The sequence below is a fragment of the Didymosphaeria variabile genome (assembly GCF_027946475.1).
Source record: "Didymosphaeria variabile strain IMI 356815 chromosome Unknown scaffold_4, whole genome shotgun sequence".
Classification (NCBI taxonomy): Eukaryota; Fungi; Ascomycota; class Dothideomycetes; order Pleosporales; family Didymosphaeriaceae; genus Didymosphaeria; species Didymosphaeria variabile.
This window is the reverse complement of record NW_026611623.1, coordinates 2,843,899-2,865,840: the sequence shown is the minus strand read 5'-3', so window position 1 is coordinate 2,865,840 and position 21,942 is coordinate 2,843,899. Positions and strand designations below refer to the sequence as shown.

The 21,942-nt window shown below is 51.8% G+C and overlaps 11 protein-coding genes across 11 annotated transcripts; 5 read left to right on the top strand and 6 right to left on the bottom strand.

The window, feature by feature from the left end:
* Positions 1-4: 4 nt before the first annotated feature.
* Positions 5-2,110, bottom strand: N0V89_005855 (uncharacterized protein; the record flags this gene model as incomplete). The annotated part of the gene is made up of 1 exon (XM_056214629.1): positions 5-2,110. One exon carries the CDS (start codon positions 2,108-2,110, stop codon positions 5-7), a length of 2,106 nt encoding a protein of 701 aa, XP_056071896.1.
* Positions 2,111-2,343: 233 nt separating this feature from the next.
* N0V89_005854 (uncharacterized protein) lies at positions 2,344-3,273 on the top strand (the record flags this gene model as incomplete). The annotated part of the gene is made up of 1 exon (XM_056214628.1): positions 2,344-3,273. The coding sequence occupies one exon, from the start codon at positions 2,344-2,346 to the stop codon at positions 3,271-3,273; it is 930 nt and encodes a 309-aa protein (XP_056071895.1).
* Positions 3,274-4,602: 1,329 nt separating this feature from the next.
* On the top strand, positions 4,603-4,953 carry N0V89_005853 (uncharacterized protein; the record flags this gene model as incomplete). The annotated part of the gene is made up of 1 exon (XM_056214627.1): positions 4,603-4,953. The coding sequence occupies one exon, from the start codon at positions 4,603-4,605 to the stop codon at positions 4,951-4,953; it is 351 nt and encodes a 116-aa protein (XP_056071894.1).
* Positions 4,954-6,220: 1,267 nt separating this feature from the next.
* N0V89_005852 (uncharacterized protein) lies at positions 6,221-6,739 on the bottom strand (the record flags this gene model as incomplete). Its single annotated transcript, XM_056214626.1, has 1 exon — positions 6,221-6,739. One exon carries the CDS (start codon positions 6,737-6,739, stop codon positions 6,221-6,223), a length of 519 nt encoding a protein of 172 aa, XP_056071893.1.
* Positions 6,740-8,432: 1,693 nt separating this feature from the next.
* N0V89_005851 (uncharacterized protein) lies at positions 8,433-8,780 on the bottom strand (the record flags this gene model as incomplete). Its single annotated transcript, XM_056214625.1, has 2 exons — positions 8,433-8,491; positions 8,525-8,780. The coding sequence occupies 2 exons, from the start codon at positions 8,778-8,780 to the stop codon at positions 8,433-8,435; spliced, it is 315 nt and encodes a 104-aa protein (XP_056071892.1).
* A 564-nt stretch (positions 8,781-9,344) lies between these two features.
* Positions 9,345-10,137, bottom strand: N0V89_005850 (uncharacterized protein; the record flags this gene model as incomplete). The annotated part of the gene is made up of 4 exons (XM_056214624.1): positions 9,345-9,639; positions 9,711-9,829; positions 9,885-9,943; positions 9,999-10,137. The coding sequence occupies 4 exons, from the start codon at positions 10,135-10,137 to the stop codon at positions 9,345-9,347; spliced, it is 612 nt and encodes a 203-aa protein (XP_056071891.1).
* A 328-nt stretch (positions 10,138-10,465) lies between these two features.
* On the top strand, positions 10,466-11,752 carry N0V89_005849 (uncharacterized protein; the record flags this gene model as incomplete). The annotated part of the gene is made up of 3 exons (XM_056214623.1): positions 10,466-11,008; positions 11,071-11,542; positions 11,601-11,752. The coding sequence occupies 3 exons, from the start codon at positions 10,466-10,468 to the stop codon at positions 11,750-11,752; spliced, it is 1,167 nt and encodes a 388-aa protein (XP_056071890.1).
* Positions 11,753-12,117: 365 nt separating this feature from the next.
* IDH2 (NAD-dependent isocitrate dehydrogenase) lies at positions 12,118-13,403 on the bottom strand (the record flags this gene model as incomplete). Its single annotated transcript, XM_056214622.1, has 3 exons — positions 12,118-12,192; positions 12,247-13,230; positions 13,314-13,403. The coding sequence occupies 3 exons, from the start codon at positions 13,401-13,403 to the stop codon at positions 12,118-12,120; spliced, it is 1,149 nt and encodes a 382-aa protein (XP_056071889.1).
* An 808-nt stretch (positions 13,404-14,211) lies between these two features.
* On the bottom strand, positions 14,212-15,424 carry N0V89_005847 (uncharacterized protein; the record flags this gene model as incomplete). The annotated part of the gene is made up of 2 exons (XM_056214621.1): positions 14,212-15,075; positions 15,182-15,424. The coding sequence occupies 2 exons, from the start codon at positions 15,422-15,424 to the stop codon at positions 14,212-14,214; spliced, it is 1,107 nt and encodes a 368-aa protein (XP_056071888.1).
* Positions 15,425-15,892: 468 nt separating this feature from the next.
* N0V89_005846 (uncharacterized protein) lies at positions 15,893-16,888 on the top strand (the record flags this gene model as incomplete). The annotated part of the gene is made up of 1 exon (XM_056214620.1): positions 15,893-16,888. The coding sequence occupies one exon, from the start codon at positions 15,893-15,895 to the stop codon at positions 16,886-16,888; it is 996 nt and encodes a 331-aa protein (XP_056071887.1).
* Positions 16,889-18,573: 1,685 nt separating this feature from the next.
* Positions 18,574-20,415, top strand: N0V89_005845 (uncharacterized protein; the record flags this gene model as incomplete). The annotated part of the gene is made up of 1 exon (XM_056214619.1): positions 18,574-20,415. The coding sequence occupies one exon, from the start codon at positions 18,574-18,576 to the stop codon at positions 20,413-20,415; it is 1,842 nt and encodes a 613-aa protein (XP_056071886.1).
* Between the last annotated feature and the right edge of the window lie 1,527 nt (positions 20,416-21,942).

Sequence of the window (21,942 nt, the reverse complement as noted above, 5' to 3'; positions counted from 1 at the left end):
CGCATCAATGTGAATGCATCTGATCCGAGAAGTTGTCGTCCAGTGGAATCCAGCCCCATGCGTACTCGCCTAGTCCTGCTTCCAGTTGGGTCATTAAATCGAAGTCCTCCATGAACCCAAAGTTTGGCTCTCCTATGTTCAGATCACATAGTTGCGGGTCGACGAAGGGATTATACTGTATATCGGGTATGCCCACAGGGTTGCTTAATGAGCCTAAATTCACGCTGTGTGTTCCACTGTTTGACGAGGTCAAGCCTGAATCCGACGGACCGAAGGGTGTCGCACTATCCGTATGGCGCACCTCTTGGGTGGTGAGGATGCGAGGTTTCACGCACTCGGTTTTCAACAGCTCAAACGCCAGTGTAAAAGACCCAGCGTCAGGCATCTTCTCTTTGAAGAATTGTAAGATTCTTTGGCACGTCTCGAGGGATTGGTAAATTCCTGATTCGGTCGCATTGAGTTTGATCACGTCGAGATTGAGGCAGTAAATGAGAGTAAGTCCAGCAGTGAATATAACTTGAAAATAGCTTCGAGTCCATGTGATGGCGCGCTTATCCATGAGACTGGCGTAAAGCTCGATGACTTGTCTAGCCGAACTGTAGCAAGCGATGAATATTTCTTTCAGTGCCGCCTCGGCGACGAGTGAACGAGGAGGTATGTTATGCAAAGCGCCCCTAGCCAGCAGCATCAGATCTTTCTCGTGCAGGAAATCGTGCCATTCCGGTCTTTCGTAAAGCGATCTTGGGTTTGGGTATATCGGAGCTGTCGAGCGCCATGCTTCTAGTTCCGCTTGGAAACGTGAGAAACACATATAGATATGTCCTATCGAGAGATTACGTGATGACCGACCCGGCTTTGCAACCCCATTGGGCTGGATGTCCAAGCCAGGGCCCGTATAGAACCTGGTATGAATTCGCGAGCTAATCTGTCGAAGCTTGATGCAGTGGATAAATATTGAGATTTCTGTAGGACTAGAACTTGTATTCCCTCCTACTTGATCGAGCGTTGGGGCCGCAGAAGCCATCAAGGTCTCGTCATCGACATCAAGCGGTAGGCCTACGCTGATATCATTCTCCAGTATAGCAAACGGTCGTCCTAGAATGCCCGAACTATAACGGTCGAGAATGTAGCACTCCCAGAAGATGCGTCGACGGTGCTGCTCCCTGAGAGGATCGAGCGTAATTGAGCGTAGAGTATGTAGGCGCCATTCAATACACTGGCGCATGCATACTTGAGATATCTCCCATAATGATGTCCCAATATGGTGATACATGCCAAATCGAGCAATCAAAAGCAAGTTTTGCACGGCATCGAGATCCTTGATCAAGGGGACGCTCACGAGGTACCCTTCAGCGGCCTTGAAGTAGCCGTACGGGTCTTCAGCGCTGAGACCTGCGCGGTGCCTGGTTGTGGCGCTGATAGCAAACACCATGAACAGGCGGAAACGGTCTTGATTAGTGATGGGATTTTCCACTGAAGGAGAATACAGTCGATTGAAGATGCCCAATACTTCATCGCGCAAGAGAAAAGTGTGATGAATGTGGAACCGAGTGAAGTAGTTATCCAAGAGCGCTTCTGCTTCGAGAAGTGGGGGTAGAGGATTTGGCTGGACGAGTTGCCTCTGGATTATTGGGCGTGCAGCCAGCTGATGCATGATCCGGACGCGATGTTCCTGCCACCTCGAATCGGAAAGAATGTTATGTAGGAACCCCAGACCACTTCCGTCACCAACATAATAATTGTGCGAGGCGGTGCTCCCTATCGTTGGACCTTCTGCCTGGTCAGGACTATCAGAAGGAAGAGCGGTCGGCGGGTCATAAGACGGAATCGAGCAGTTGCCCAGCTTAGTCTTCAACGTGACCTCCTCTTCTTCGAGTTGTCGGAGATAATCTCGTGCATATTGCGCACCCGTCTCGGGATCAACAATGATACATGCAACCTGCTTCAATATACAATTGGCGCATTTCGGTGCATTTCGGTCGCATCGGACCTTGCGAAGCCGGCATTTCTGGCAAGCTGGGAGCTGCAACCTAGCCGGTGTCTGAGCGAGATGGTCGCCAGTGACCGAGATCCAACCATCGGACGCGTCCGCAGCTGTGCTGGATGGCATGTGTGGGGTGAAGATAGCGAGGGTCGTGTTGGGATGGTGGAGACGGAAGTGTGGAGGCTTTGCGCCTTTCTCTATCCGTCGGCCCCACTCCGAATCACGTGGGTGTCGTGAATCCATGGACGCCTCTCAGTAGTCAAGCACGGGACGCGAACACGACATCGAATAGTATTGCTGAACTTCCTTTTAACCGTCGCGATCCAACGACTCCAAATAATCTTGTGCACTTCTCAGCCATGAACTTCTATCCTTGCCCGCCAACCATTACCGCATCACTGTATGTCCGAATCCCCAATGAAATAAGATGCAAAGATCGTTCCACAGAATGGCGTGGCGGTTTCAGCCGACCTTTCCAGAATATCTTCCTGGAGGGGCCATTATATACCACATCAGGTGACCTCTACGTTGTCGACATTCCCTACGGTCGCATTCTCCGCATATCGCCTACCAAGGAAGTCACAGTTGCAGCAGAATGGGATGGCGAACCAAACGGGCTCGCTGTCGACCCAGAAGGCAGGATTGCTATCGCCGACTACAAGCAAGGCATCCTGACGTTCGATCCTGTGACTGGAAACATTTCAAATCGAATAACTAGGAGAAATTTAGAACGCTTCAAGGGGCCGAATGACCTCATTTTCGACAAAGCAGGGAATCTATATTTTACAGATCAGGGTCAAACGGGATTGACCGATCCAACGGGTAGGGTCTATCGGCTCTCGCCAGATGGCAAGCTCGATACTCTCGTCTCAAATGGTGTATCGCCGAACGGACTTGCCCTCTCCCGCGATGAACGCTTTCTTTTCGTGGCTATGACACGTGCGAACGCGGTCTGGCGATTACCCCTGCATGCAGATGGCACTACCAGCAAAGTCGGCCTGTTTTACCAAGGATTTGGTAACGTCGGGCCTGATGGGCTAGTTGTCGATGAAGAAGGCAGTCTATTCGTCTGCGATCCGGGGCTGGGATCGGTGTTCGTCCTCAACGCGAATGGCACACCGAAAGCTCGAATAGTGTCGGGTAGTGAGGGCATTAACTTGACGAATTGCTGCTTTGGTGGAAAAGATGGAATGACGCTGTTCATAACGGACAGTCTAGAAGGCAATGTGCAATACGTTGAGTGGCACTGCAGAGGGGCCACAGCGGTACCGAAGATAGTTTCAAAATAAGAGTGGTAAATGCTGTCTATACGCACGTGTCATTTCATGTGCTCATCGTCGTTACTGATGGGCACATAACGCTACTACGACTGCGGCGCCTATACACTGGACATACAGCTAGATAATATAAGACCCATTTTACTCGTTCCGCAATTCCAAGTTCCAACAAGATAGATGTCCCTCTGCCAGAATACACACCACTAACTCAAGAAGCTAGAGAAACCCGAATTCTTCACCTGGCCCGAAAAGACCGAAACACATCAAGAATAAGATTGCTCAGGGCACAATTTCTTGTCTTCTCAGCAGTGTATCAGTCCTTGATTATGAAGCTCCAGCATACGTATGCGGCGATCCTCATACAGACGAAACAATTCTGATCGATGACGAACCGAACCAGTTGCGGTGACGAAGAAACTCCATGGAGGAATCAGACAGTGGTATCATGAACGGGAAAGCTTGGCCAGGGGACAGCTCAGAACCGTCACGAATTAGAATCGAGTAGAATATATAAGCGAGGCGAAGCATCAGATCCAACTTGATGTTGTGATCCGCCAGCAGACCTTGTACATTCTTACCATACGTTACCCGAAGACTCATTAATGCAAATCACGTCGTTTGGCGCAATTATCAATACCCACGTCGTTGTGCTGAGCCTCAACCACCGATGCTCGATTTTGCGGGCCCGGATACTCGTTCATCTGCGCCTGCGCCAATTTCCGCTTCTTACAGCACCTCAGAACGACACACATCAAGATTACTGCTACGATCAGCCCGATGATAGGCACACCCGCGTACAAGAATGCCTTGTTGTACGCCTTCGCGTTGGTTTCCGCCTTCTCTTGGAATGGGTTGTTCGACTTGAGTGAGATAGGCATCGTGTCGTTGGCGGGAAAGACAGTAGTAGTGATGTTGTATGGAGCGGCCTGCGCTGTGATGATGAGAACGAAGAGGACAACTGGAGTATACATAGTCAGAATGTGAGGCAATTAGTGGTTTGAGGTTGGTCAGTAGCGATTTGATCTTGGAGAATTGAAGAAAGCGGGTACTTGTGTGCAGTGCTACATAGTGAAGTTAGAACGTGAGTGTCCTGTCTCTCTTTGGCATTCACATTGTCGGGGCTTCGCTTCGTTCTCGTGATTCACGTCGTGGAGGTCACTGTGCCTCCTTATTAGATACACAATGCCGAGAAAAGTTGCCTTATGTGATATATACTTAGGCCCCTATTGTCGCCAATGACTTTCGAAGAATAACAACTGAACCTAACGATCCTAGAACGTCAAAGAAAGCTACAGATTTACTCTTGCCTTTGGAAAGCTGCGCTCTATCTAACACACGGAGATGGCATCTTTCCTGTTCACATTCGAACGCCGCGACGAACTCGAAGCCGCCCAAGCCGCGAACGAGGTCTACAGTCCCCTCAAAATCATTCTCGCCGTCTTTGGCATCATCTCAGTGGTCATGCTTTTCACCGTGATTTGCTGGTTCGCGTGGTCCCGCTATCAGCGGAAATGGGCTTTGGAACAGCAGTATGCGCAGGATGTCGCGATGTCGGAACTATTTGGTGGCTCGCAGCATGTAAAAAACCTTAAGGAAGGCGAGTTTGAGGACATCAATCTGAACAATGAAGAGCGGAGGACGAAGGGAGTCACGCGCTGGTCCTTTTCGGGCTACTTTGGGAAGCAGGTATGATTGGTAAATGAGGTTGACCAAATTAGTAGAGCAATTGCATGAACATAACCATTATTTGGGGGCTGAAATCACCTTCCGCGACGTTCTGACCTACTAAACTTCATCCTGATTGACGTGCTGTCGCAAATTATTTCTTTGCGTGGGAATCAACCACCTTTCTTGCACGTCAGCATCCCATTTCTTTGTAGATCCTTATAATGTGCGTATACGGAGTACGTTTTGATCTACAGGAGCTGAAACCAGACCGGTGAGCCAGAACTGCCACGCGAGAACAAGTCTCTTGTCCCATCAAGCTTTGGGGGTGCATAAGCACGGAAACTGTCTGCCTAAAAAAGTGGTACTTGAAATGGCGTGCACGTCCGTCAGCACCAGCACCAGCCCCAGCATTCAACATTTGGCACTGTTCTGCGCCAAAATGTTTTCGTCGACACCAAGCGCAAACGAGTTAGAAAAGCAAACAGCATACAATGACTAGACTTCATGCAATCTGCATCCGTCAATACAGCTTCCCATGCACCCCTCACATTTCATATCCCAATGCAGGCATTACTCGCACCGCCACATCCCGCATTAGGCGTTACACCACATCACGCTAAACGGTCTCAGCACACTCACTCCCACGCTAACCCCCAAAAAGCGGAGCTGAAAGACGACACGACCATGACACAGGGACGTCAATCATGACATCATGGCCACGTAAGCTGGCAACTCCGCTCCTCGCTGTCCAGCCTGTGAGGGAAATTGCAAATGCCATGCTTGAAGGAGCGGATCACATGGGTATGGGAAATTGCTAATGGAAATTGAACATTGTGCTGGCAGGATGAAAAAGGATGGAAAACAAGGCATTTGGTCCAATATGGAAGGAACGGCAGGACAAAGCAAGGCAGGGCGCCCCTGCACGCGCGCGGGGCGTTTGATGTGCAGCAGGGATTGTGATGCCAGCAAAGCTTGTTTGCGGCAACGAGGCGGGTGATCCGGATGAATTGTGATTTTGTGAAGACACAAGCACGAGGCAAAATAGGGGAAACAGCACATGAGGGATGCGAAGCAAAGCGTTTGTAGTAGTATCGTTGTTTGATTCATGCGTACATTACAATATCCGACAAGTCTTGATGCCCATGCAGGATAGCCAGAACACCGGTATTATAATTCATAGTCCCAATTCATGCCTCAACGGGCGAAGTGAAGATAGCTATACAAGCTGATCCGAGCCAATGCCATTGGCGATAGTTGACTTTTGATGCAAACCGAAACTCTCATCCAGCGCTTACAAAAGGCCGGCCATGGCGAGGAGACCACCAGCGATGGCGCCCATGGCGGGAACAGCGGTGGGAGCAGCAAGACCCGAAGTCTCAGCGGCAGATGAAGCCGCAGAGCTGGCGGCGGAAGCAGCGCTGGAAGCACGGGAGCTGGCCTCGGAGAGGATGGAAGATGACTGAGCTCCGTTGGTGGCGCTGGAGAGCGCTGCGGAGGCAGAGGAGGCGATGTCAGAGGCCTCGCTGGCAGCAGAGCTTGCGACCGAAGAGCCAGCGGAACCGGCACCGGAGGCGGCCGAAGAAGCGACGGAGGAAGCGCCTGAAGCAATTGAGGAAATGGCGGATCCGGCACCTGAAGTGGCAGAGGCAGCGCCTGAGCCGATGTCGGAGGTGATGCTGTTCAGGACAGAGGTAACATCGCTACCAAGGCCGGAGGTGACACCACCGAGAACGGAGGAGACGAGGGAATCAACCTGGGCGTTGGCAGCACCGGCGGCGGCGGCAGCGACGAAGACGGTGGAGAAACGCATTGTGATGTGTGTGGTGGTGGGTTGGGCTGTAGAGGTGTGGTAGATTGAGTTGGAGGTCGATTGATGACTGGTTGTTGGCTGGTGTGTGAGGTGGAGTGCAGGTTGAGCAAGGCGGACGGCGTTCTTATAGCAGCTTCTCTACGACGTAATGCACGGTCGAGCCTTCGAGCGTTAGCACAGACCAACAAACAACACCGAGACCGCATTTGGTTCCCTCGCAAAGCACCGCCTTCCCAATTCTCTTACGTAGCTATGATGGCTGGCTCAGTTTCACTGGTCCGCACCGCCACTTCATGGCCCCGGGCCTTCACAAGCCATGCGGTTTCCGGGGTCTCAGAGAAGAGGGCCAGCCGCGATTGGTGCGTTCCTTGCCTCGCGGCTGCGGATTTTGTGGAGAAGCTCAAGAGCTTGGCCCTGGGGTGATCGCCTGGTTGCATCACGCAGTTGTCCCTGCCATGACGACAGATGGTGCTAAAATTGTTGCTTGAGCGACGGCGAGAACAAAGGCTGCGAAACATGGTGGATCCGCCAATCCAGTTACGGTCGCCAGAGTCGTGGCGCAGAGCTGCGGTGTTTTGGTGAGCCTCTGTGCTGGCGACGTGCGCCGAGGCTCATCCTCTTGTAAACGAGCGCCTCTTTACGCGGCCTCCATCGTGCTGAAGTGTCGTTGGATGCCTTCGATGATCTGTATAACCAGCAAATCGTGCCGCCAGCTGCATCGACCAGCATTAGACCAAGACGCCCAATTGTCGCATGCGTCGTTTCATCGAGCAATTCCACCTTGGCCCACGCCAGCCGCACATCTTTCGCATGGCAGTCCGGCTTCTTGCATTTACCCGCCCTAGCAAACATGGCCGTGGGAATTACATCATCGCAATCTGAGACGGGACTCGGTTACAAGAAATTGTGAAAAGTCATCGAAAGTCCTGTTCCTGGCTGCTGGAGCTGGGACTAACCGGCGCTATCGTCGGAAGGTTTTAGGCCAGAGCAGATCGGTCATACGGGTGGCGCGGGCGATGGCGTGTGATGATGTGGCGCAGGACGAGTTGCCGATGGATCGCGAGCAGGCCAAGCCTGCTGCGCATGCACCCTCCCGTTGCTATTTTAGGTACAGGCACCAGATGGTCAACAAGGAGTTTTCGCTCCAAACGTTATCGGCGTAGCTTGCGAATGCTACAGTTGGCTATTGTTGTCTTCAGTTGTGATTCTGCCAAAGTCTCTATGGTTCTTGAGTCTCATCCATCCAGCAACCGGCTGCGAAAACACATGGATACCGAAGCAACATTATCCAAGGCGCGCTACGAAGGCTCAGCTTGGTCACAGGACAAGATAAGAGTTAATAGGGATATCCCAATCACTCATAGCATGAAAGACCGAGCTGATCGAAGGTAGGAGGCTCCAGTTGGTAGTTAGTATAACTGAACAGGAAATTTGGAGACAAGCTCACCACGGCTCTTCAGCGGAACAGTTGCGCCTTTCTAGGGCCTCGACTTTCCAACGGTTATCTAGTACCAGTTCACAATAAGAGGCAAGATGCAGAGCCGGTGTCAATGGTCTAGGTGGAATGGGAACAGACATGTTCATTCTTGATCTGGGCAGTCGACTGTGTCTTATCGATAGCGGCTCGCGCGAGCTTGGCCCGAGCTTCTACCAGCAGCTTCATCCCAGGGCTTCACATCTGCCATTGCACCTCCTACACTATTACAATGCCACCCAAACCGCCCACTCGGATAGCTAGGCCACCAAAGGCACCTAGATCACAATACAATCAAGCACCGTACCAACCATTACCCCACTCGAGACCCTCCGCAACTCCCAAGGTGTCTCCAGGTCCCAACTCATCCTCCCACTCCCCACCTCCACCACTCGCCTTCAATGTCCGTACCCTCAAATCCGGCGCCTCCATAGCCTTCTTCTCCTTCTGCGCCGCCCTCTTCTTCCGCGACCACGTCTTCACAATCGACACCGTGAACGGCTCCTCCATGTCCCCAACACTCTCTCCCCACGCGCACGAAACCGGCGCAAAAGACAAGATCTTCATACAGCGCGGGGTGATGGGGCGCAAGGATATACAGCGTGGCGATGTCATTACGTTTTGGAAGCCTCATAAGCGGAGTGAGGTTAGCATTAAGAGGGTGGTCGGCGTCGAGGGGGATACCGTGTACCCGCATAGAGGGTACGCATGCGATCCCGCGGTCGTGAACAGCAGGCGCGTGGAAGGTTGGGATGGGCTTGGGACTAGGGAGTGGGCGTTGGGTGGAGACGGGGAGGTAGAGGTGGGCAAGATTGTTGTGCCGCGGGGGCATGTGTGGGTAGAGGGGATAACTGGCGCCGGAGTTACGACAGTTGTGATTTTGGGCCTGTGAGTTTAGGCTTGGTGGACGGGCGGGCGCGGTGGGTGTGGAGAGATTGGCTACGGCTCCAGCCAGTCGGAGATGAAAGGGAGCGGAGAGGGGCAAGGAGTAAGGTCATCAAAGGCACGGGACGCGTGCAGAGTGCGTTGGATGCGGTGCTGGATGATTGATGGATGCCGTAGATCATTCAGTCATGGTTGTGCCGTATATATACCCCAATAAGCGATTTCAGCCAACAATGCAACAACTCTCTACCATTTCGCCTCCTTGCTCGTAGTGAAGTCCCGGAGAATACTCACGTTCTTCTCCAGCGCCGTCAACCAGGACTCGAGCGCTGGCTGAACCTTGCTCTCGTCATCCCCAAGCTTGGAGTAAAAGTCCTTGCGGTATGGCGTGGCGCTCATCGCGGCACTGAAGATGGGCTTGATGACGAAGGAGTGGTGCGGCTTGAGCGTGTTGCCGTAGGCGTCGCGGAAGGAGTCGGAGAGCTCCTTGGTGGGGTTGGCGGTGTTGTGGCGGAGGGCTTGGGCGGTGAAGTCGAGGCCACTACAGACACGCCCGTGTCAGTATATCATACGTATCGGACAATTGGGAAAGACAAGGAAAGAGATGCATACCGGGTCAGCCACAAGAGACCTTCCGTGGCGACGTGCTTCTTCTCCTTGAGCTCGTTAATGACGAGGTCCTGGAGGGTTTCTGAAAGGGTTGGAGCGGCGAGTTGGCGGTCACGGATTTTCTGTGTCCTCCTGTATTAGCACCTCATTCAATTGCTTCCTCCAATCCCCACGTACCTTGATATTACCGCTCATGTCATTCTTCACAGGCTTGAAGGCGGCCGAGCCGAGAACATCTACATTCCCAAGTCAACATGATATTAACGCGCTTTCCTTCCAATCTACACATACCGAACAGCGTAAGCAAGCTCTCCGCAGCCTCCAAAAACTCCGTTGTTGAGATCTTATTATCCGCCGCAACAGGCACGTCGACGAAGCTCTTCTTGAGCGTGTCGAAGTAGGTACCGCCGGGAGGGATGGCAACAGACATTGTGCTAATTTCTTGCTTCTCTTGGAGTTCAAAGTTGGGGGTTAAAGAGAAGAACAAGTGTTTACAGAGGACAAGTGTGTTCAGGGTCCATGAGAGCGGTGAGGCTTCTGGCGTGGTGGGGCAAAGCGGGGCAAGGTGCGGCTGGGAGCTATGACGAACGGGGGTAGCTTCCGATGTCTCCATGTAAACTGAGCTTCCTATTCCCGTAGCATACTGGTCGTAGCTTGTGGTTCAAAGGCCAAGTGCAGTCTCGAACGTGTGACAGTGATAATCTTCGTCCTCGCAGCGTTGTGCAAGTCAAGTCGAGCAGGACTAACAAAGAGCAATCATGGTATCTAGTATTCATTCAGTTAAGAAGGTGCATCGAATTGCTTGCATACCCGGAGATGGCATCGGCACCGAGATTACAGAAGCAGCTATTCAAGTCCTTACAACCCTCCAGAAAACGCTAGGTTGGTTCTCTTCCACTATCTTTGGGAGGTTGTTCATGATACTAAAGCTCGCCCTCCTATTAGGTACCTTCGAGTTCGATTTCACCCACCTCGACTGGTCTTCCAAAGCCTACCTCGAGCGCGGCTGGTACATGCCACCCGACTGGGCGGACCAGCTCAGGAAACACGATGCCATCTACTTCGGCGCAGTCGGCTGGCCCGACGTTCCCGACCATATCTCCCTCTGGAACCTTATCCTCCCCATTCGCAAAGTGATGAGCCAGTACGTCAACCTGCGCCCTACACGCATCCTAGAAGGCATCGCAAGCCCTATGGCCAATGTGAAGAGAGAGGATCTGGACTGGGTGATTGTGAGGGAGAATAGCGAGGGAGAATATTCTGGGCAGGGAGGCACATCGCACGAAGACACTCCTCACGCTGTAAGTCCGAGCAACTCCCCCTCTCCACTGTGAAGGCGTGATCAGAAGCTGACAAGGAGTAGGTAGCAACTGAGATATCGATCTTTAGTCAAGTAGGCATAGAACGCATAATGCACTTTGCCTTTCAAACCGCACTCTCCCGACCTCGCAAGAAGCTCACGATGGTCACCAAGTCCAACGCCCAGCGCCACGGCATGGTCCTCTGGGACAAGGTTTTCTACACGGTGGCGAAGGAGTATCCGGATGTGGAGATTGATAAGATGCTTGTGGACGCCATGACGGTGCGCATGGTGCTTCACCCAGCATCTTTAGACACGATCGTGGCGACGAATCTTCATGCGGATATTTTGTCCGATCTTGCTGCTGCGCTGTCGGGCTCCATTGGTATTGCACCCTCGTCGAACCTGGATCCTACAAGGAAGAACCCGAGCATGTTTGAGCCTATCCATGGGTCTGCGCCGGACATTGCGGGCAAGGGGATTGCGAATCCAGTAGGTGCTTTTTGGAGCGCGGCGGAGATGGTGCGGTGGCTTGGTAGGTGACTCTGTATTAGAAGCATGGTGCGATGAGTGAATGCTGACGAGTCGTTCAGGCGAGGAGAAAGCCGCCGACACATTGATGAAGGCGATTGAGAACGTCACTCAGGCGGGCGTGAAGACCAAAGATTTGGGCGGGAGTGAGAACACGAAAGGTGTTACGGAGGCGGTGTGTAAAGAAATCGAGAAGGTGCTGGGGGCCCAGTAAACGGCGGGTATTACATGTTGTAAGTTACAGATGAGTATGACATACCCGCGATCATGAATGTGAAACGGGTAGAAGAGTATCGCATTGCTAAAATGGGGGACGTTGCCTATGTAGCTATCTCCCATAAGCTCACTCGACGCCTGTTGCGAGAGAATGAGCGTGCGAATTCGAGGAACGTTCACCGAATATGCAGTGCAAAAGCCGAGAGTAACAGAGTAAGCATCTATTCGTGTGATCTGGCAGCATATAGTACAAGTTAACGCACTGGTACATCTAGACAAAATATAAGGTCAATGCTACCAACCCAAGCCAACTTCATCTTGCGCTCGAATCAATGCTACACATGCAAAAAGAGATCGGGATATCTACTTAAGGGCCTTGATGACCGCATCGGCGTATTCGTAGGTCTTGGCCTTGCCGCCAAGGTCACCAGTAATGGTCTGTTACGGCCGTCAGCGTAAATTCGCACATGGGATGTATCGGGATAATCTTACCTTGCCCTCGGCGATGGTCTTGAAGATGGCCTGCTCGATGTTGTTCGCGTGGTCGCCCAAGCCCATGTGCCTCAGCATCATCATAGAAGAGAGCAGCAGCGCGGTGGGGTTAGCAAGCTGCTTGCCCTGAATGTCCGGTGCGCTACCGTGAACAGCCTCGAAGATGGAGCACTCGTCACCGATGTTGCCGGAGGGAGTCAAACCAAGACCACCGATCAATCCAGCGCACATGTCAGACAAAATGTCTCCGTACAAGTTGGGCATAACGAGGACCTTGTCGTTGTAGGGGAGCGGGTCGGTCACCATCTTCAAGCAGGTGTTGTCCAGCAACTCAGCGTCGAACTCGATATCGGGGAAGTCCCTGGCGACGTCGCGCGCGGTGGAGAGGAACAGACCGTCGGACATCTTCATGATGGTGGCCTTGTGGACGGCGCGCACCTTCTTGCGGCCAATGTCACGTGCGTGCTGGAAGGCGTAGCGGAGGACGCGCTCAGAGGCCTCGCGCGTGATGAGCTTAATGCTCTGAACAACACCATCAACCACAACGTGCTCAATGCCCGAGTACTCGCCCTCGGTGTTCTCACGGATCAAGACAGTGTCCACATCGTCGTACGGCGTCTTGTAGCCCACGATACTCCTGCAGGGGCGCACGTTGGCGAAGAGATTGAAGGTACGGCGGAGAGTAAGGTTGAGCGAGACATGACCCTTTCCAACGGGTGTGGCGAGCGGGCCCTTGAGGGCGACGAGGTTGCGGGTGACGCTTTCGATGGCCTCGTCCGGGATGACGGTCTTACCGTCCTTGAGGCGGGGGGTGACGTCGACGGGCTCCCACTTAATGGGCACGTTGGCGGCGCTGTAGATGTCCTTGACGGACTGCGCGATCTCAGGGCCGATACCGTCGCCCTCAATCAGCGTAACTGTGTACTTTCCGTCGTTGCCCTTCTGGCCCTTGAACTTTGCGACTTCGGCGGCGTAGCCTCGCGACTGTCTCTCAATTAGCTTAGTCAACTTAGAAGAAGCTTCGAGCTCCTGCAGTCGAGCTCCAGAGCTCCGTGCGATTGACGGACCTGCACCAGTGCGGGCGTCCACCTCGAGGGCGCGTTCGCCCGGCGCAGACATTGCCGCGCGGGGGCGGCGAAGGAGCGTCCGGCCAGCATCGTGAAGGGCAGGATATGTGAATTGGGTCCGATTGCAGCTACGCGCCGGGTCGTAGCAAGGTCGGGCGGGTGGTGATGGGCAGGCGGAGGTGTTGATGCAGTCCAGCGATAAAAGCAAAGCTTGCGGCGAGGATATCCCGCGGCTGGCTGCCACTTAGCACATCGAATTCGGTTAGTGCCCCGTCCTCCGGAAAGTGATTCGGTATTCTACCTACAAGCTTTCCGCTTGCAATTTGGTATCAGATCTTATAATCAGATTCTGATTGAAACATCGAAGCCAATTGACCTTCTGTGACTACATTCTACTTCGTCGTGAGTTTCTGTCGCTGCTTGCGCGCGATGACGTCTTACAGATTGCGATTGCCAAGACCGCTGTCACATGCTGCGCGATATATATCCGGAAGGTGCATTTCAAGACAACAAAATTCTGCAGCATAATCCAATTGCTGTATCATTTATTGTACAACGAGCACTTGGCGTCGCAATGTGTATACCCAGCGCTCTAGTTTGAGCTCTGGGCGTACGCTATCTTTGCAATACATTCCGCATGTAACTAATAGTGGGGTTCTGGATAGGTGCCGTGCCGGAGCTGGTCCAAGAGAGTCTGGAGTAGAATCAAGCTTCAAAAGGCGTGGTGTAGTGCGCAAGCAAGTGCCCATAAGCGGCAATTCGAAAGCAGGTAGAACGTCGAGCGATCTTCAATATGTGAAATAGGTGCCACATAATGGATTATCAAGAGCATCGCTGTCCCCCAAGTGGCATCAGTAGCTTGTTCCACATTACTATTCAGTTGCGCCGCTCTTCTACTCTACTTTTCCGCCTTCTTCCTCTGGAACACAAACAATGCCTCATCCTTCCCCGCAAAACTTGGCAACGGCATACGCAGCGTCAACTCAAAATCCTTCAAATTTCTCCTCACCCACTCATCCACCACCACATCCTGAAAAGCCGTAAACCCGTTCCCGGTTTGCGTGCCTGCGACCACAACATGATCTCCTTTGAATGCCTTAAGAACAGGGCCCGTGAATTCGCCCGTAGCCTGCGGATATACAAGCAGCAGCACACACCCCTTCCCACCATCATTCTTCTTCAGATACCCACTGCCGTCCTCGTGCATGGTATCTTCGACCCAGCTAACGCGATACTCGGACAGCCCGTTATCGACGGGCCGGACATCGAGACTCTTCATCCCTTCTACCAGCGGAAAATTCCTCAACATAAAGGTCCAGTACCCGTTCCCTGAGCCGATATCTAAGATAGGTCTTACATCTTCTTTCGAGGGTTTTGCGGGCTGTGCCAGCTTCGCGATGACATGTAGCGCCGCATATGACGGGACCACGCAGCCGAAGTGGTGATAGAACACAGGGAGGATGTGGTGTGCTATCTTCGTATGCACAGTGTTCGGCCAGGGACCTGCCCACTCTAATTCCTCGCAAGAGTAAGTCCACAAGGAAAAGTAGGGGTTCGTGTGGGTTCGATCTTTCTTGGAGGGCAGGAGGCCGGTGGTGGTGTTGTCGAAGCGGCATTGGAGGTGGTTGGAAATAGTGGCGCGGAGCGTATTGGGTTTTGACGTTGCTCTAAATGCGTTTAAGGCCTTGGGGAGGGAGACTGAAGGGGAAAAAAGGTTGGTGTACGCAGATATGTCGTCTGCTGATGGGTGGGGAGGGTTGTTCTGGAAGAGTCAGATTAAATTTTCCTCAGGTCATAGCAAGCTCCTAAAAGGACAAGAAAACGAATTGATAAACCCATGACAAAATATCGCGTTTGAGATTACATACAGGATTACCATCTTCATCATGGTACCAGCTGTGCATACCATGTACGCGCTTGCCACCAATTGCTCTCTGTGTGATGGCGAGAGATGTCTCGCCCTGGGCTCTGTATACATAGTTGTCGGTTTTTGGTATATCGAAGGCGGCTCGGATACACTCTTCGAATGTTTTGCCGTTATGTGTTGGACTATACTTTTCGTCTGTCCAATTCTCAAGGAGCGTATTCGGATTGAACCTCTTCAGTGCCATGACTATCTCTTGCTTGTGATGGGTTTCGTGAATGGTACGATTGTACCTGAAACACGAAGAGATCCCGACGATCCTCTCGGGCCCCGATATCTAATGTTCTTGAGAACGAGACCGGAACTACTGATAGAAGGACTAGGTATGATTCGTATCAGGGTGATGACGATGTATGCAAGTCTCGCAGTGAAAGGCAAGTGGTAGCGGCTCTAGTTCCGCGCTATCGCTTAACGCACCACTCGCGCGCTCCGAGATCTCGAAAGCAATTCGTCATCTTTAAGTAAGCCAACGAAGCTTGCCGACCTCGACGCCGTGTGCCGTGCCCGTAAGGCCTTACTCACTATTGCAAATGCTTAGGATAAATAAGGCTTCGTAGACGAAGCCGCTGTAATCTTCTCGCACTAACCCCGCAGCGTTACTGACAAGTATAAGAATCACCCACTACTTCGATGGTGCTGAGGATTCTTTTCTGAAATGACAGACGCAGCAACCGAGCAATCACAACAACAGCCTATTCCGCAGACTTTGAGCGTTACGACAAAGAGCTTCGCAGCACTTATCGCAGTTCTAGCAATCACTGTGGCGTTTTCCACCTCCATCCGCGGCGCACTTTCCTCCGTCCTCCCCAAAACCTCAACGGCTACTGTCCGAAGCATGGCAACAACCGCCTCACCAGCAGCCATGAAGATCACCAAACGTCCCTGGGCTCAGCGTGGCCACGCTGACCATGACTGGCTCTACACCTTCCAAACCTTCTCCTTCGCCTCATACTACTCGCCCAACCCCCTCCACCAATCCTTCGGCCCTTTGCGCGTCATAAACGAGGACCGCGTCAAGCCCAGCACCGGCTTTGGCACGCACGCGCATGCCGAGTTCCTGATCTTCTCCTACATCGTCAATGGCACGTTGGAACATAAAGATAGTATGGGCAACCTTGAAAATCTGAAGAGGGGCGAGGTGCAGTTTACCAGCGCAGGCACGGGAATCAGGCATTCGGAATACAACCGCGATAGCAAAGACGAGGTCCATTTCTTGCAGATCTGGGCGAAGCCGAATAAATCGAGGTTGACGCCTCACTATGAGACGAAGAAATTCACCGATGAGCAGAAGAAAGATAAATTGGTGCGCATAATGGAGGATACCAGTCGCCTGGGCGAGAAGACGGATACCTCGCCTATCGGTTTGCAGGCGGATCTTAGCATGGATGCGTCTATCCTCTCGCCGGGGAAGAGCGTCACGCATGATATTGTTGCGGAGGGCTCAAGGAAGATCTTCTTGCATAACATCATGTCCGGACGGACGCAGCCAAAAGAGGGCGGCGCGAAGATCAAAATCGGAGACGTGGTGTTGGGCGAGGGAGATGGTGCGTATGTTGAGGGCTTGGCGGGACCAGGAAAGGTTGAGGTGGAGAGTGTAGGGGACAAGGCTGCAGAATTCTTGTTGTTTGACATGGGCACTAAGGATGCGTAGATACATAAGTAGTCCTGCGAATTGTGCATCATATGTTACACACTGTTATTCCCCCACCGTTCTCTTATCAGCCAACTGTGTGTCTTTGATTCCAAGCGCTGACACATGCAAGCAGAGACAATTCCAAAGACAACTGGGAAGCCTAGGTACGTAGCCATTCTTTGAATATAAGCAATTTGCAACCTACTAGATATCTCAAGTTGGTAGTCAAGAAAGATATCAGATATCTCCGTTCGCTTGCGATGACCGTGGTATTGAACCACCATCATCCTTTTATAGGCCCATGCAGCTAAAACTCAGGATATACTAAATCTGCCATGCATGACCTTTATGTAAATTTATTCTCGAACCCGCCTTCGCAAGTCATAATTGCACCCAACCTTCAACCTATTTCACTCGATCATCGAAGAACCACCGAGATCCCACCAGTCCTCCTTCCGTGCCGCCTGTTTGGCCATCCTAAGTGCCACCGCACTCACTGCCCTTCTTGTTCCTTTCCCAGTTTCTCCTCGAGCGTCTCAACAAGCTGATCTTCCTGATCTGCTTGCTCAACCATCTGGAGCGCGCGAAGTCCGGTTGTTCACTGGTCGCGTTGTCCTCATTGCGGTGATCGGCGAGAAGTTTGCGTTCAGCAATCGCAAGTCTCTTCTTGAGATTGGTGTTTTGCTCAATGAGCTGTCATTGAATAATGGTGAGCTGTTCGTATGCGCTTCAGGTACAATCGATCATCTTCTGCTTTCAACCGAGTTGACCAAACGGGTATGCTCTAGGCCAGAAATCTGGTAGAATACAAGTCTTCGAGCAAATGGGCTTGAGAAGACGGCCAATCTATTGTATAGAAGGATTTGTTTTTAAAGAACCAGTGTGTAAATGTACCTGAATGGACAGGAATTAGCGTCAGTTGAAAGTTCGATGGTGAATTCCTCGTGGTTGAGCTTGAGGAATGCTTTACACCAAGCCCTATCGCTTGTCTCATAGATCGTTGACTGTAACCTCGGGATGTTGCAAAGCTTGGACACTGTCTGAAGCAAGCAGTTGGTGTTTTGTATACGAGGTTGTCTCCACACACACAAGCTCTATCTAAAGATTGTATAAACATAGAATATCCTTCAACCGAGCAGTATTTGTTTCAATTGAGGACAGGCAAGGGTAACATGGATGCGTCAAACCTCGTTTATCTCTATACGGAACCAGCAAGCATGGAGTGAATATTTCAAGTTGAACGAAGAACACGCGTTATTACTCTGAAACCACCGTTCTGGCTGTGTAGACTCTCATCTGAGGTTAGGTCTCTAGAGTTTTGGCACTGTGTCACAATCGTCGTGCCTATTACTTCACCTAAGACCATGTTTACATTAAAAGTTGGTCTGTCATTTGCTCTCATCCATGGAGTGGTGTGGCCGACGCATTACTGGCAGATAGCATCGAATCTCGTGCCATTATCTCAAAGCGTGGGCGTCCTTCCTTTAACTGATTGTGGAAAGTTCATGAAGAAGAGCCAGGTAGAGGCTCCGTGCGGCGCGCACGTGTGGAAGTGACGAAATAGGCCCTTCACCCCGAGCCAGTGCACGGCCGCGCACCCGCCGCTCATATAAAAGCCTCGAGCTTTCAGTCTCTCCAGCACCAGTCCCGCGATCCGACTCTTGACCGCAACAGAGAACAAATCAGCTAACACGGCGTAGACAATGAGCGAATCTCCTAATTCGCGCGATGACCTGAACAACAACTCGGAGCTGAGCATTTCTACTTCGTTCGCGTGGGGCAACCAGAATTTACCGGCGGAGCGCTCGACTGGACGTCAGCATACAATAGGTTCGATTCAGCCGGAAATCATACCGGGCTCCCCCGATGCAACCCTACAAGAGGCGAATTCAGAGCTCTCTCGGACTAGCAGTCAAGATATTCACCCCTCGCCTGTTCCCAATGCCCGCGCTTTAGCGGAAAACCTGCCATACTACGAACGCAAGTCATACCGGGACATCCTACAGCGACCCCCGCAAAGCGCGACCTCGAACTCTGCAGGCAATCAAGGCTCCCGCCTCTTCAAAGGACTCGACGATCATGCTACAATGCTGCTAAAGGGCTTCAGTACTTATGACCAAGCTTACAGCGCCGAAGGTTCCAAGAAGCTCCCCGAAGTCCACCTTGGCAACAAGAGCAACTCGCGCGTCGACTTTGGCCGGGTTGGCAACACCACCGGTGATGGCGGTCATTCTTCAGGCCATACAGGTACTGGAGGCCGCTCTCGCTCAGGGTCCACTGGCAATACCCATCTTCACCTGAATCAAGATAGGGAGACTACCACACATGAGCAGATGGATGCTATTATGCATCAAGCAACTGAAAATTTGCTTATGTACAGCTTGAGCACACAGCCCTTGGCCGATGCACTACACCAGAACGTCCGACACGCTCAAGGTCTATGGTTAACAAGCGACACTCCTCCCTACGATATCTTGGATATGTACATTTTTTTCGAGACCAAGATTGTACAAGATTGGAATGCATCTCGCCTTGATAAACGTGTGCCATATGAGCACTCAATGAACGTGCTTGATGAGGATTCCTCGTTTCCACTTCGCTGGGCGGCTATCAAGAATGGCGTCAAGATCAGGAAACAGCGATCTGCGTTCAAAGGCTCTGAGCTTCAGACCTCTGAACAGGATGGAGACAAACAGTCCGTAAGGGCGACAATGCTCGTGGTTGAGGCTAAGCCTCTACCTGAAAGATCATCTAGGCCGTTATGTCCACAGTCAAGGCCTGTCATCCCGGAAGTCTCGTTCGATTTGGATCCAGCCAATTTCGCTACAGGGTGGGAAGAGAGGGTTCCGAGGCCGAAGACCAACGCCAACCCGTATGATCTTCTCCAACTCGCGCCTTCCGCCAACGTTCCTTTTCCAGAAACCGGAAAGCAGGCCAACGTTACTGCAGTGGAGTTGATGGTCTTCTTCCCTCGGTATCTCAAGAGTACTGACGTCATCGATCGCCTTATCAGCAATGGGGGCAGTTCCACAATCTTTGCACACATTGTCAACGAGCACCGTGTGCTTAAGGGTACTAGTCTCACGAAGGGTAATTACTTCTACACCGTCATGAAAGCTCGCATGCGAAGGCGAGGCCCTGCTTATTCACAGTGGACCGTAGCGGACCATCCAACGCCTCCTGGACACAACTCCAGCAATCTCAACATTGCCGGTCTGCACACAGAAGAAGACGTGCGAGGAAATTCGACGAATAAAGGTATTCCCACCGCCGATGAAAATCCTGGCTCCATCCAATTCAAGTGCCTGGGTCAACACGTCAAGAAGTTTCCGTCCGGTTTCGACGCGCTCGACTTAACGCGCTGCATCGAGCACGCTATAGCTCATCCGACTGAGAGTTGGGGGTATCCTGAAGACTTCGCTCGATTAGTCGGACGCATTGGTGGTCCATCGCAAATTCAACCGGGACACCATGACAGAGTGACCTTCCAGCGCTGGAAGGACTCTATTCGCTCCAAGAACAGGAGCACCTCATCTGAGGCTTAGAGCCGTGTGTTCCCCCGGACTGAGCAATAAATCGACGGAGATTATGACATGGTAGCGTTGCTATCCCTTACCAGCACGGCGTCTTCGGTAGAAGACAGGATTGTAGTTCTCACTACTTTACATACAATCAATGATTTTGTTTGGACACACTCGTGAACAGCTTGACCGTGATCTCGAAGGGCTCCGACTTACAAATTAACATAGACATCACAATACACTTGACCATGACTTCAGCGCAAGTGAAGCGATAAAATTCTGGCGTTCCTGTGCAGACGCGATGTTCACAACGAAGCTCAGGTCATGATGCTCACATCTGCCTTCAAAAGTTCGATTTCAACTTCAACAGCAATGGATCCAGCACAGCTTAATGAGTGAATATGATACGCACCCCGGGCCCAGAACACGCCTATGAGAGCCTTCCCTGCCGAACCATCTCGCCCAAACATCCTCTTACTCCCAGTGGAGAAGTCAGCAGTTTCCACCATAGATCCTATTGCACGATGCAAGGCATAGTGCCCGGGCAAGAGATCCGCCGGGATCACTGTTGAAAGCCTTGCAGGGATCGGCGCACTTCTTGTAGCGCGCCTTGTCGCACCGCTTTGCGATGTTTGTGTTTGGTTCGCTCACCGCCGCGACAGTCCATATGTTAGTCTCTGAGGCCAGAGAAGGGGGATGACATACTGCGGCGGACGAGTGCAGCATGATCAGATAGTTGAGCGTCGGGGGCTGGGGCAGCCATGGCGACGGCGATGAGAGCAGCAAGGATGGAAGCGGTGAATTTCATGATTGGGGAGGATTATCTCTGGAGGCTGAAGTGTCAACTGCGGATTGGGCTGGAGGATTATTTGCTGGTTGGTGGAGGATGTCGAAGAGATTCAGTGGAGCTTTATAGATTTCTGAATCACCTTCTAGTCATTTTCTTTGCTCTCTATGACGACGGACAAGGCAGTGTACGGTACTTGAGTGATGCAGATTGTAGTTCGCCCTTCCGCAAGTGCTTATAGAAACGCTAGTACGGAGTCACCCAAGTAAGGCGGAGGATGTACAAGATAATCAAAGCATGATTGAAAAACACTGAACTCTTACGAAGTAAGCGCTAAGTATATTGGTCAAGGTACACTATACCGTGCCCGTAGCGTTGAGTGACTTCACTACTAGTACGGTGCTACTCAGAATTGCAAGCGGCGAACCATTGTAGATCTGCACCCAAATGTGCGGAAAGGTCATTGATGAAGAGATCCACATCTATGTACAACGTCGCTGATATGTAGACTTGAGCAATATGGATTCCCTGGTACTGCAAGTTCACAAACTATTATCGTTTGCAAAAAGAATGTGCCACCCCCCACGGCGCTGGAACAAGGAATCAAGGATATTCAGCGAATATATTTACTATAGGGAGTAAAGTATTGGTCTATCTACTTTGGTATACTTATTTTGGCTCTAGTACACTTATTTTAACAGCTTAGTAGCCTATTTTAGGCTCTACTAGGTCTAAAAAGATGAGTTCAATAAGATCTAGCTAAT